This window comes from Petaurus breviceps, unplaced genomic scaffold, assembly GCF_028583685.1.
Source record: "Petaurus breviceps papuanus isolate PSGF00001 unplaced genomic scaffold, PetGlider_PUasm1.0 90919, whole genome shotgun sequence".
NCBI lineage: Eukaryota > Metazoa > Chordata > Mammalia > Diprotodontia > Petauridae > Petaurus > Petaurus breviceps.
The window spans coordinates 31,165,678-31,179,102 of record NW_027187378.1 but is presented as its reverse complement, the minus strand read 5'-3'; the positions used below and the strand labels follow the sequence as shown (position 1 = coordinate 31,179,102).

General features: G+C 43.4%; 1 protein-coding gene across 6 annotated transcripts in view; it reads right to left on the bottom strand.

Moving 5' to 3' along the window:
• Positions 1-1,905: 1,905 nt before the first annotated feature.
• The window catches only part of GFRA2 (GDNF family receptor alpha 2), a 102,984-nt gene continuing 91,464 nt past the window's right edge, over positions 1,906-13,425 (bottom strand). For all 6 annotated transcript variants that reach the window (XM_069075736.1, XM_069075731.1, XM_069075732.1 and 3 more), the window contains 3 exons: positions 13,142-13,314; positions 4,040-4,093; positions 1,906-2,543 (listed from right to left, as the gene is read on the bottom strand). In XM_069075736.1, the coding sequence (XP_068931837.1) occupies positions 2,421-2,543; positions 4,040-4,093; positions 13,142-13,314 (350 nt within the window). In that variant the 3' untranslated portion in view covers positions 1,906-2,420. The remainder of the gene's footprint in view (positions 2,544-4,039; positions 4,094-13,141; positions 13,315-13,425) is intronic.

The following is a 13,425-nucleotide window of genomic DNA, read 5'->3' as shown; positions in this document are numbered from 1 at the left end:
GTCCCCACGTGGCAGAGCAGCCTAGGATAGGCCAAGAGCAGGCTGACAAACATTTCTGGTAGTTCAGTAAACTTGCTACATTCACCTATGCTCTCAGCACAGGTAAGTAAAGAATAGTAATTAGATCTTTTCATCCTTGACTTATGTTTAACAGTAGCAGTGATTTCAGGATGCAAAGACCTGGACCAATCTCCTTTCAGGTGATGGTTATAAAGTAACTTAATGGTGATCCATTTGGGTAGGAGAGAAGGTACAGCTGCTGAAGGCCCCAGGAATCACTCATGGTCAATTTGAAACCATCTGGTCTAGATCGCCCTCAGTTGGAATATGGATTCACCACACAGTGTCCTTCACATTTCTGATAACAGCCCTCTTAGCCCTCTTTAGGGAAGATATGATCAGACCTGACGGTCTTGGTACTATGGTGATGGCAACCAGGGGAAAGGGGAGGGAAGAAAGAGCAAGTGTTTTCTCTCGGCCGCACCCCCCCCCACCTTGGTCACATCATCTTGAACGGCTATATTTCCCCTAGGGACCTAAGAAGTAGAAATAAATCATAAATAAAAATCCCTACCTCCTAGAAGTATGTCACTGTCATAGATAGTGGAGGTCACTCAACTCAATGAAAAGTAGGAATACCATCCTAAAGGAAACTGGCCACTGAGTAATAAATTTTTTAAAAAGGAATTAGAAAGCGGCTAATTTCAGTTGTTCCACTCTTCTTTTCCAAAACTGACTGTTCAGAAAGTGATATCAGAGATAGCCCAGACCATATAGGTTAGGAACAAATAGAAATTCTCTCTTCCCAGTAAACTTCAAGATGGAACTCAACCCATCCATCCATCTACAGTAGACACATATAGGCAGCTGAGGTTTGCCCAGGCCTTCAAAGGATGGAAGGCAGAGAATCCAGAGGTGCTGAGCCCACAAGAAAAAGCAACGGTAGGCAGGGGACAGACTCCTAGAGTGAAGTTGAAAGCAAATTGCTTCCGAGTACATTTATTGGAACCATTGGTTAAGCGTGAATATTGGTCGCTGCCCCCACCCTTTTCCAGCCTTATTGGTGAGTCTGGACCAGGAATACAAAGGGGTTAAATTTCCTTTTTTTCCATTATAGACAACATTATTAAAAAAAATAAACTTTACAATAATACATTTCGTTCATCTTTTGGGAATTTTTTTGTTGTTTTGTTTCTTAAAAAAAGGAAAGAAGGGGAAACCACACAGTATATGTATATGGGATGTATATATACATATATGTCAATAAAGGAGAGTTCACTATATACATACAGTCTATGTATTTCTCAGGAGGGGCTAGGAAAGGAGAAAAGAGAGAGAGAGAGGGAGAGAGTTAAACATGTATAGACTTCTAACTGTGGCCTCTCTTGCTGCTCTCTGCTCATCTCCATAAAGGGAAACCTACCAAATGAACCAACTAGAAACAGAAGTACTTGCTTGCTTTGCTTTTTAAAACTCTCACCATGAAGGTGGAAGTAAGGGCCCCCCCTTCCTCGAGGCCAAAGCTTGTTTTGGTGACCACTGCATAAGCATGGAGGAGGGCTGAACCCCTTAGCCTGGGCAGAGACATCCTTCTGGGATGAATCACAATGAAGGAGCCAGCCTCAGAGGGTCTTTCCCCAGCACCTCCCCCCTCACATACACACACACACACACACACACACACACGCACGCACACACCCCTTCACAGGTATCCTTAGGGAGCAAAAACACCAGCACACAGATTGATTGGAACAGGTAATGCCCGGCCCCTCTAAGGGCATGGGAGTTGGGGGGAAAGAAGAAGAGAAAAAGAGGGAGGAAAATAAAGACAGTTCTTGAAGGCGCCATGAGAAAACACTAAAGGCTGCTGAATGGCCACGCTGCCAGTTCCTCCCCCAGCCTCAGTGGTCACACGCACACACTGATGCCAGGCTGTTGAGTTTGGTCCCATGGACAAGTTCCAAAGGCAGAAATGTACCAGGAGCACACCTCCCTCCAGCCTCTTCTGGTCACAGCTTTGGGTCCTTCCAGAGTCAGGTACTTCATGGCATTACCTTTGTCTCTTGTTTCCGCAAAGGAAGGGAGAAAGGAAACACTGAGAAAATGCAAAGGGCATTTTGAGAGCCAATTGCCCTCCCCTAGTACTGGGGGCATCCAGTGCCAGCTCTCAGGCCAATCACCTGCTTTGTCTGTTTGCTTTAGAAAAAATTCTCCAGAGCAGAAAGCTGAGAGGAGATGAGTTCAGAGACAAGGTGATTTTTTTTTTTTTTTTGCAAGGAATGTGTACGTTGGTGTGTGTTTGTGTCTGTACATATCATCTGTTTCCATTTTGTTGGGCAGGTTCGTGTGTGTGTGTGTGTGTGTGTTTGTGTTTTGTTTTGTAGCTTTTGGAAATCTTCAGATATGATACTTTCCATCACCTACAATGCCAGGGTCAGCAGTAGGAAAGTAACTGCAGTCAGGGTAATCACAGGTCTGGGCCGGCCATCAACTGAGTCAGGCGATCCCACAAAATTGGATCCTGGGATGATGTTCGTGGTGAGCTGTATGCATGAGACAAGAGGAGCCCAATACAGACAAGAAAAACAAAAGTTAGTATCACTGCACAGTCAACATGGCTCTCTTTAGTGATTCTGCTGGGGACAGGAGGAGACTGAGACCCTGGAAAGAAATGTGGCTTGTGGGAATAGTGTCTAGGACAGAAAAGGCAAAAATCTCAGGAATCCTGCCTGACCAGCCCCTCCCAAGTTCAGACCCAGGATTTATCCTCTAGATTAGGCTACCTCATCCTTGAGGCTCTGAATCCAGGTACCAACCTTACTTGGGGCTGTTCTTATGGGCAGGCAGACCAGGCATGTGCCTCCTGGCACAATGGCCACAGGAGGGCTATGAGGGTCCGTTAGGACTAAAGAGGCTTTTTCCTCCGATATTTGGGCTAGGCTAAATTAGAGGAAAACACATCTCTCTAGTCTTAGGTTTGAGTAAGGACTGTGGAAACTAGAAGATGTAACCCCGTTTCCTTGAGCCCCATTTCCTTGGGCTGTGCATCAATCTCTTTTTAAGCTTCTCTACTTGCTCAAATTTTCCATAAGTCTTTCCTGATTGCCCCAGCCCTCCATAAACTCTCCTTTCAAATTCCTATTGCACCTCTGGTCGGTACTCTCATTTGACAATCAGTATATGCTACCCTATGCCTGAGGTGTATATGCCTTATTTCCACTCCCCACTAGACAGTAAGCTTCTGGAGGGCAGAAACCCTGAGGGCAGAAAGCCTTTGCCTACAAAAGACACTCACTAATTTAATAGTCAATTTAGTATCTAGTACATATGGTAGGCACTATGCTTGCCACTATACACAGACAAAAGTGATGCAGTTTCTGCCCTCAGGTGCTTACATTCTGTGAGGAGAGGCAACATGTACAAATATAGGTACATACAAAAAATTAATTCAAGGTAATTTTGAAGAGGAAGTCACTAGCAACCAGGGAATCAGGAAAGGCTTCAAGTAGAAAGGGATCCTTGAGCTGAGAAAAGGACTCTAACCGGAATGGTCTCTCCCCTGCAGGGATGGCTTCAGGCCCTTCATAGCCCCTATCCTTCAGTAGGTTCATAGGATTTAGAGCTGTAAGGGACATTAAGAGATAATCCATTTCAACTCCCTCATTTTACAGATGGAAAGAGAACTCAGGCAAGAGACAATAGTCAGTAGAGGCAAAATTTGAGCCTAAGTTGTCTGATGTCATATCCCATGATGTTTCCATTATGCTATGATGACTGCTTGCTCACTTCTAGAGGTGAATATCTCCCTGTCTTTGAGAGTAAGCCCTACCCACCATGATTTCACTGATGGACAGAGTAAGTCCCTGTCCAGATTCAAGCTGAAACTTAAGTACAGGCCTAACAGGGTATGAAGGGGGCTGGGCCTGGATCCCTGGACCAACCTGACCCCATCTTCAGGTCTGCTTCCTGCCAGGTACTTGGTGTTCCCCAGCTATTGCCTCCCTCTGGTCCCCCCACATCAGCTATCCTGCCTTCTTACCTCTGTGAAGCACATGCTCAGCTCTTTGGACTTGTTGAGTTTCAGTCCCTGCTCCTGTGGAAGAAAAGCACCTTATAAGAATCGAGTCACTGGGATGTGGACAAATGAGAATGCTGGGCCCAACCTTCTGCCTTAGGACTTCAGGATTATCATCACTTTTCCTAACATCTGGATGGCCCTTGACAATTCACAAAGCATTTCACAAACATTCTCTCACTTATGCCTCATATCAGCAGGCCAAGTCACCTCACCTCCGTTTTAGAGATGAGCAAAGTGGTACGGCTAGGATTTGAACCCAGGTCTCCTAATGGCACGCTCATAGTTAGGCAGCTACATAGTCAACAGAATGCTGGACTTTGAGTTACAAGACCTGAGACACCTGTGAACAGTGTCACTATGAGCAAGTCATTTAACCTCTGAAGGATTAATCACCCTTGAGATTAACTAATCCAAGCAAGCCTGGCACAGAGCAAACAATAAATGCTTATCACATTGAATTCGGCTGACTTATGGTGTTTTTTTTTTTCATTTATGAAATGGGAATAATACTACTTATACTACCTACCTCACAGAGTTACAAACCTTAGAGTACTATGGAAATGTGACTGAGTACTATTACCTTTAGTTCCTCTATACAACAATACCTCTGTCTCTAGAGGTGAAACTTGCCTCCTTCCCAGAACCCTCTTTTCTCCCCTCTCCATACACTCTTTGATCTTTCCCCACTCTCTTACATTTTCATATCTGTGGGTAGGGAATTGATTTCATCCAATGATTTGGATAAGGCCACATGTTTTCCTTGGTGCTCAGTATTTCCTCCTTTTATTAACACTGTATAGCAAAATACTTAAATTCTGAGGTCAGAGTGCAGAGGTTTAATCCCTGGATGGGCTAGTTAGCTTCAAGCTTTTTTATGCCCACAGACTGACTATACTGCACCTCCCTCACCCCATCCAAATGTCTTAAACATGAGTACTCTTAGTCACAGCAAAGACTGAGTGAATGCAGATGGCTCCGTACAACCTGTCCTCAATACTGGTTATAACAAATCAAAGCATACACCCAATTGAAAGAATTCTTTTTGTGTGAAGAAGAAAAACTGGCATTTGTATAGTATTTGTAAATTCTCTGAAGTACTTTACAAATAGCATCTCATCTAAATCTCACAAACCTTTGAGAAAGGTACTATAGATTGCCCAATCTCACAGATGAAGAAACTGAGGCTTAGAAAGGTTAACTGATTTTCCTAGGATTATAATACCAGTAAATTGTCAGAGGCAAGATTTGAACTCAGATCTTTCCGATCCCAAGTTCAACACTTTATTCATCATACTATATTGCTTCTTCACAAAGTATGACACTGATTAAAGTGAAGCAGCAACTAAAGAGTGGAAGCAACTATTCTAGTACTATTAACCCCAGAAATCCCAGGAAAGACTGAGAAATCACACCCAGACCACTAATCTAGCCAGAAGCACAGACAAGTCTTTGAACATTACAGGCATGCACAGGGCATCTAGGCAGCTAAATAAGCTGTCCCTAAGAGACCCATACCCATAATGCAATCAGTGATGATGATGGCAATGATGGCTCCTCTTAGTACCATAGGAACATTATAGGGAAATCTATCCAAGGCAGAATGTATTGATGTCAAGACAATACAAAGAATTGTCAGGCCTGATAATGTGGTTCTAGCTTACCTGCCCAACCTGATTTCCCACGGTTTGAGGAGGCAGTTTAGGATAGGAAAGAGCAGTGAAGCAGGAGGCGGAAGATAGTGGCAGAACCAGCTAGATTAAAACCAGTCCTTCACCTCCAGGTTGTCTCTGACATCTGCTCCAACAAGAGCCTTATGTCTCTTAAGGAGAACCCAGAGATCAAGCCTGTTTTGGAAGGTCTAATATCAGGATATCAGATTGCAATTCGGGATGAACACAAAGAGAAAAGAAGCAAGGGAAACCTTGCCATTGTCAAGTTATCCAGGCTAAAGTCTCTGCCATCTCTCAGTCATCAGCTGAGCCAAGTATATGTAAATGGAGTCTGAATTCTAATGTGCTCTGGCCAGAGCCAAGCATGTGATTGCATTATGCTGGCAGGACTTGTTAGGAGTCTTCAAAAGAGAAGGGGTGAAGGAAAGGAGGAAAGAGGAAAGATAGAGGGGGAGGATACTGGAGAAAGAAGAAGATGAATAGGGAAAAGGAGAGTGAGAAAAGGTTATAAAAGAAGAGGGAAGGAAAAGAGAAAGGAGAGGAGACTAGGAAGAATAGAAGGTAAAGAAGAGCAAAGTATAACTCTAATCAACTGACCCACACTTGTAAGAGCACTGATAACACATACTGGCTCAGATGTATTCAGCCTAGGACTCCACCTCTTGACAGAAGAAAGAGGGGATAGGTTGTAGATCTAGGTAAGATAAGACCAGGTCACCAGATGGTTATCTTTCACAATGTTACCTCTGAAGGTTAAGGATGTCCTCCTTTCCTCTTATTAGCCTGCTACAGAGTCAAAAATGTATCTGAACCATACTTAAACATACCGATGATTCTAGAAACAAATTAATGAATGAAAAGGCATTTCTGAAAGTACTTGCCATGTGCCAAGCACTGTGCTAAATGCTGAGAATGCAAAAAAGAAAGTTTATTTTTTTGTTGTTTCTGAGATCCAAATTCTCTCCCTCTCACCTACCCTCCCCGACTCATTATGAAGGCAAGAAATGTGATGATTTTACATGTGAAATCATACAAAACATATTCCCATCTTAAACATGTTGAAGAAGAAAAAGTAGTAGTAGTAGTAGTAGTAATAAGAGGAGGAGGAGGAGGAGAGGAAGGAGGAGGAGAGAAGGAGAAGGAGGAAGAGGAAGAGGAGGAGGAGGAGAAGGAGGAGGAGGAGAAGGAGGAGGAGAAGAAGGAAGAAAAGCTCTCCCTCCTGTTCTCTGCCTCCTGGTTTCCCTGGCTTTTTTCAAGTTCCAAATAAAATCCCACCTTCTGCAAGAAGACTTTCTCAATCCTCCTTAATGCTAGTGCCTTCCCTCTGAAATTATCCAGTTTTTACCGTATCTAGCTTATTTGTACATAATCATAGACAATGTGGTTGTCTTCATTAGACAGTGAGCTCCTTGAAGGCAGGGATTGTTGTTTGCCTTTCCTTTCCTCCCCAGAATTTAGTACAGCAGGTATTTAATAAATGTTTATTCAATGACCAAATCCTTTTTAAGTAAAGGTTGGAGTAGATGGTCGTAGAAGTCCCTTCCAACTCTATAATTCTGTGGGTATGGAGATAATGTCATACCAAAAGTGCACGGCAGTATTTGATCTGACAACCCCCTCCTTCTTAGAACTATCTCATCTTTTGATTTCCATGACACTCCATAACCCAGATTATCCTCCTATGCCTCTGATCATTGCAGTTCCCAATCTCCTGTTCCTCTCTTGGCCCCTTAATGGAAACTCTTCCAAAACTCTGTTCCTGATTCTCTTTTCTCCTATGTTTTTCCCCTTGGCAATTTCATTTATTCTCAGTAGTAGGATGGAGTTAGGGGTGGGGGTGGGAAGCAAATTCATGAGATCTACATATCTCAGGCTTTAATCGAAGTAGTTTGAAGGTGTCTGTGGGTACAGGGAACAGAGAAGAAAAAGAAACAACAAGAAAATGGATCGCTTAGTAATGTGGAATACCAGCTTTTGGTGCTCTACGCTGGTGGAGTCCATTGGTCTTAAAGTACCAGTGGAATTCTAAACAAGGTGTCAAGGAGCTAAAAGTGCAAGTCACCCAAAGTGTTCCCTTCCCCACATACAAATCCCAACTTGATTTAGTGCAAAGCAAGAATAGGGCAAAAGGTTAGTCAATACCCTGAGTGAGCCACAGAATGGAGGAGAATCCCATCTTGGGCTTCCTGGAGGAAGCCAAAGCTGCCAGCTGCAGCAGGTTACCTCACTAGATGGGTGGGTTGAAAGGGAAACACTCAGCAACTCTGAACCCCATCTTAGCTGCTTACTAATCCATGAGACCTTGAACAAGTCATTTGCTGATAAGCCATCTAAACTCCCATCCTGCTGCAGTTTTCTATGTTTCTAAAAGACAGCACATCAGACACTAAATCCTTTATAGAGATCCCAGCAGGAATGCTCCAATCCAGGACTTAGAAACTTTCATCCTTACCCCAGCATTACCTTCCTCCTGTCCCCACCTGCAGTCCTGCTGCCATGGCAACACGAGAGATAATGGGGGCAGGGAAGAGTAAGGAAATGTAATTTTTAGAACATCTGTATATTCAGAATTTAAAGAAATAAATGTATCAATGCTGATGAGGGCCCCTGATTTTCTGGATGGGGCACCTCTCTTGGAACTAACCTGTGCTCAAAGGAAGCATTCCAGGTCTGATCTCAGGTCTACCAAGGAAATCACCTTTCTTCAATTCTATGTGCTTGTCTTATAAGCAGCCACTGTTGCTTGGGGTTGAAGGGAGGGGTGGAATTGAGGAGAAGAGAAAGTAAATCACCCCCCTCAAAATCCAAAGTTGAGAAAGCTTGTACAAAGAGAGAGAAGTCTCAAAAGTGAGAGGAAGCATTTCCATGGTTTTTTCTTATAGACTACAGGAGGAGGAGGTCCGTCCTCTCTGATTCTCATTCACCAATCATCTTTGGTCCAACCTTCTTCCTCTGTCACTAAGATCAATCAGAGTAGTTTACTATGTTGTCCTAACAAAGGGCTAGAGCAAATGCCCCTCAGCAAGGAACTAGAGCACATGTCCAAATCCATGGGAGGGGCCCCAACCCAGCAAATAAAGGGTCCCCCATCATCCCTGCTAAACAAAGAAGCAATGAAGAACAGAATTTGGGGAAGTTGATCCTGTGGATAGGTCTGCCTACTTGGTGACTCCTTTGTCCCCAAACCAACCCCCTTTCCACATCACCCAAATTTCTTTACTTCACTGTTCCACACTGCCTGAAATTCCAAAAATTAAAGTGGTATTTGGGTTAATAAGTCTCTGCTTTTGAAAATATTAATACCTCATGGGAGGGCTCAGAGGCCAGCATCAGTCATTAATACCTTGAAGGGATTCACATTAACTGCTAGATAAAATCCTAGAGGAATTGATCCTAGCGGATGGGAATTTGGGTGGAAATAGGATGGAAGGGGAAAGGAGACTGTTTTGAAACAGAACACTTTGGAGAATAGGACAGGCTTGGGTAGGGTATAATTGAGGAAAACTCATGACTACATGAAGACCCTAAATATAAGGGTTCCTGGAGAGAAACAGAAGAAGCACCATGAAAAGATTCAGAAAGTAGAGGAAGGAAGGATGCCAAAGACAAACTTCACCTAATTTTAAAGTGGAACTGGGTCTATCCCTGAACTCAGGAAAAGGCTGAATCATTGCCATAGACTTGAAGCTGGAAAAGATTTCAGAGGTCATATAATCCAAGCCCTTCTTAAGGAGAAACTCCCTCTACAATATTCCCAACTAGTGATTCTTCAGTCTCTATACTCTGTACTCAATGGCTTCAAGGGACGGAGACCATTCCCTTGGTGGAAAGGGGAAATATTCTTCTTTCTGGGCCTCAGCTTCCTTATCTGTTAGACAAGATGATCCCTAATTTCCCTTACGTATCAATCGATCAACATTTATTAAGCACCTACTATATGCTAGGCACTGTCATAAATGCACAATTGTGTGGTCTAAGACCACCTGGGCCCCTATTCCTAAGAGCCATATCTCAGGCCCAGCACTATTAGCATCAAAGTCCAACCACCCTATAAACTAAATAGGCCTTTGTGGGACAGCTTATGAACCTACACTAAAGATAACAGTGTATGGAAAAATGCATTATAACTTCCCAACAACTGACTTAAAAACTTTTGGAACACACCCTGTTGTTCAAAGCTGGAGGCCACCCATATTCGTTTTTATGATTTTCATTATACTTGCTTATTTGGTTCCCTTGTCCAACATCTTCTAGTTAAACATCTTACATAGCCAAGCTGGCTAACGCCTCTTGTTAAGATTTCCAGAGGAGCATGTATCTGGTAATAGATTCATTGCAGGCACTGGGGAACATTAGCAGTGCACAAAGAGGCTAGCTGGCTGCAGTCTCTGATGGTGGCCTACAGTCCAATCAAACCTATTTATAATTCTGCCAGGGACTTATTTGGCAATGCAAAGGGTGAGAGCAGAAATCGATTGGAGTTTAGATCCAAGAAAAACAAAGGCAGCATCTGGTCAGGGATTCTCCCGGATTTAGGGAATTTGGGGAAAGGGAGCAAGGATGCAAAAGCTTTAACTCGATTGAGAATTTCAGAGTACTCCAGGAGCTTGCATCCAGAATGCTCAGTGATCCAGGAAAGTTGTAAAAACTCCACTCAAACACGAAGTGGAAAAGGGTGAGAATAAGAAGTGGTATGGGTTCCACCCGTCCCAGTACAGTGAAACCAACAAGTTCCCAAGAAGATAAAATGCAAGTGTGTACCACAACCCAGTTGGAAACTTGAGTAAGAAGTCTGTTGTTGTTTCAGTCATGCCTAACTCTTCATGACCCCATTTGGAATTTTCTTGGCAAGGATACTGGAGTGATTTGTCATTTCCTTCTCCAGTTCATTTTACAGATGAGGAAACTGAGGCAAACAAGGTTAAGTGACTCACCCTGGGTCATACAGCTAGTTAGTGTCTGGAGTTGAATTTGAATCAGGTCCTCCTGACTCCAGGTCCAGTGTTCTATCCACAGAGCCACCTAACTAACTACCCTCTAATTAAGAAGTCTCAGCCTAGGGGTGGCCAGGTAGCACAGCGAGTAAGAGCACCGGCTCCAGTGTTGGGATGACCTGGGGGATCAAATCTGGGCTCAGATACTTAGCACCACACCCAGAAATAACTGTCTGTGTAACCTTGAGCAAGTTATTTAACCCCGATTGCTTAAAAAAAAAAGTCTCAGCCTAGACAAAGATACTTTGAAAACATTTGCTCTTAACTAACCCCATCCTCTAACTCTTCATCAGGGATCTTCTTTTTTCTAGGTTCAGATTGTTTTAAAAGGGAGTCAGAATAATGATGTTATGAAGAACTATGGAAGTTCAAATTCCAGCTTTTCCAACATCATTTGTATGACCTTGGGCAAAGGGCTACATCTCTCCATCTCTTTGAGACTCAGCTGTCAAATAGGAAAAAGGGAGAGGGATTCTGCTCCCCACATTCCCAGAAGTAAATTGTTTTCTGGTGTGATTCTGTAACCACCAGCTTCATGTCTGAGCCCTAGTCCAGATGCCAGACAGATGGATCTGAACAGAGACATTCAGAGCTGGAAGAACCAGGGATCAGAGGGGGAGCAGAGATGCAGGGGATGAGATGAGGACCTGGGGTAGGCAGCTTGATGAAATTTTAGTATCAAACTCTGGAAAGGAGCCACAAGGCCTCTTTCTACTGCCATAGGCTTTTTGTAGTTCCAAAATGTTCAAGCCAAGATGCACAGGTGGGAATGAGCAAGGCACATTCAGAAGACAATGAGTTCATTGAAAACATAAGCTCTCTTCCTCAAAGCCTTTTATTTCTTCAGAAAAGGAACTCAAAAGAGCAGATCTGAAAGGCATTGAGCCCCTCGGTTGTAAATCTCCCTTCTTCTGTCCTCTAAGGGTGGCTGGGAGTTCACAATTGTCTAAAGACCTTTCTACTGCCAATGTCACCAGAGGTCTCAAAGCCAAGTCCAAAGATGGCAAAAATTTGTGTTGTATGAAGACTATGAATGATGCTTCACAGACTTACTCCCTATAACCTCATGAATTAAATTAGCCATGAAAATAAAGATAAGCCCCACCAGACCCAGAGTCTAGAAAGATAGGCTGTGGAGAATGTACAGCTCTTGGGGGGGAGGGAGGAATAAGAAAGCTGAGGAAAAATAGAAAATTTTAATTTGATGTTTTATGTATTTAATGCTAATAACTCATGCCAACTCCACTTCTTCAGGTGATTGATGATCACCATAATCAGAAGCACCATTGCTTTGACATTGATAGAGTTGCAGAAAAATTTCCAGGTGATCAAAAGAGTTTATTATGGTCTAATTTTTTTTAATTGAGAGGTTAATGTAAATGCATTTTGATGGGAAGCTGTTATGTTCAATGATTGCATTAATTTGGGTACACCACCGTTTGGCTACTTAAGAGAAGTTTCTAGAAGTCAACTGACCTGCTAGCTGTCTAGTGAAGAAGGAACAGGAGCAAAGATCTGGACTTACTCAAACATATCTCATCTAATTAGAAGCTGTCCCTTTCACCCAGCCTTAAGAGCAGGGCTAACAACAGCTCTGCTTTCCACAGGAGTGCCCTCCCCCTCGCACTAATAGGGAGCAGAACAAGAAGTAGAGTCCTGCCTGGTTGGTTTCAGTCATCAAAATTAACCCCACTAAAGAAAGAAGAGGAAGAAAAGGCAGGGATTTTGCTGGCCAGGGACAGAAAAAAGGAGAAAGAAATGCAGGGTAACCAGCGAGTAAGAGCACCGGCTCCAGTGTTGGGACGACCTGGAGATCGAATCCCGGGCTCAGACACTCAGCACCACACCCAGAAATAATAACTGGCCGTGTAACCTTGAGCAAGTTACTTAACCCTGATTGCTTAAAAAAAAAAGAAAGAAAGAAAGAAATGCAGGGTAAGGTATCAAGCATGCTGTTTCCCTTGCCAAATTCTGGCGTTCGAGGCCTTCCAGAATTTGCTCCAATTCTACCTATTGACCCTACCGTATCTTCTACCTAAGACCAATATCTCTCTCTGCTTCTGTCAAGGTGGGCTCCAGAGGAAAAGAGGGAGGAAGAGATTGGGTCTTGTATTTCTCTTCTATTTCCTAACTTTTATATCCTTTATATTCCCTAATACTTAACATAGTCCTAGGTACAGAGTAGGTACTTAATGAATACTTCTTTAATATGTGAACAAATGAATGAGTGAATGAATGCAGTGGTGACCCAATGAGAGCTAACACCTTCTTCCCTAAATTTCCACTTAGTCTTCCACTTTCATTCTAATGCCTTGGTCCTGAGATGTTTCTCTTGATTTCCTTGGTCACACCTCCATATCTTGGAATGCTTCCACATGAATTGGGTCACACCTCCTCACCTGGACAGATGTACAGGTAGTGATGACACTAGTCCCCAGGCTGGTGCTGTCATTCAGATCATCTGGCAAGGAGGGGGTCTTCTCCATCCTAGGAGACTGAGTAGCATGGAACACGGGATTCTTGGGGGACACATTCACATCTGTGCCATTGCCAAAGGCCTGGATGGCATTTCCTAGAAGGGATATGGAAGAAGGGAGACAAAAAGATTCCAAGATCACAGTGGCCACCTCATGCCATCTTTCCCTCCTATCCCCCTACCCTCAACTCTCCTGTGACAGCACCA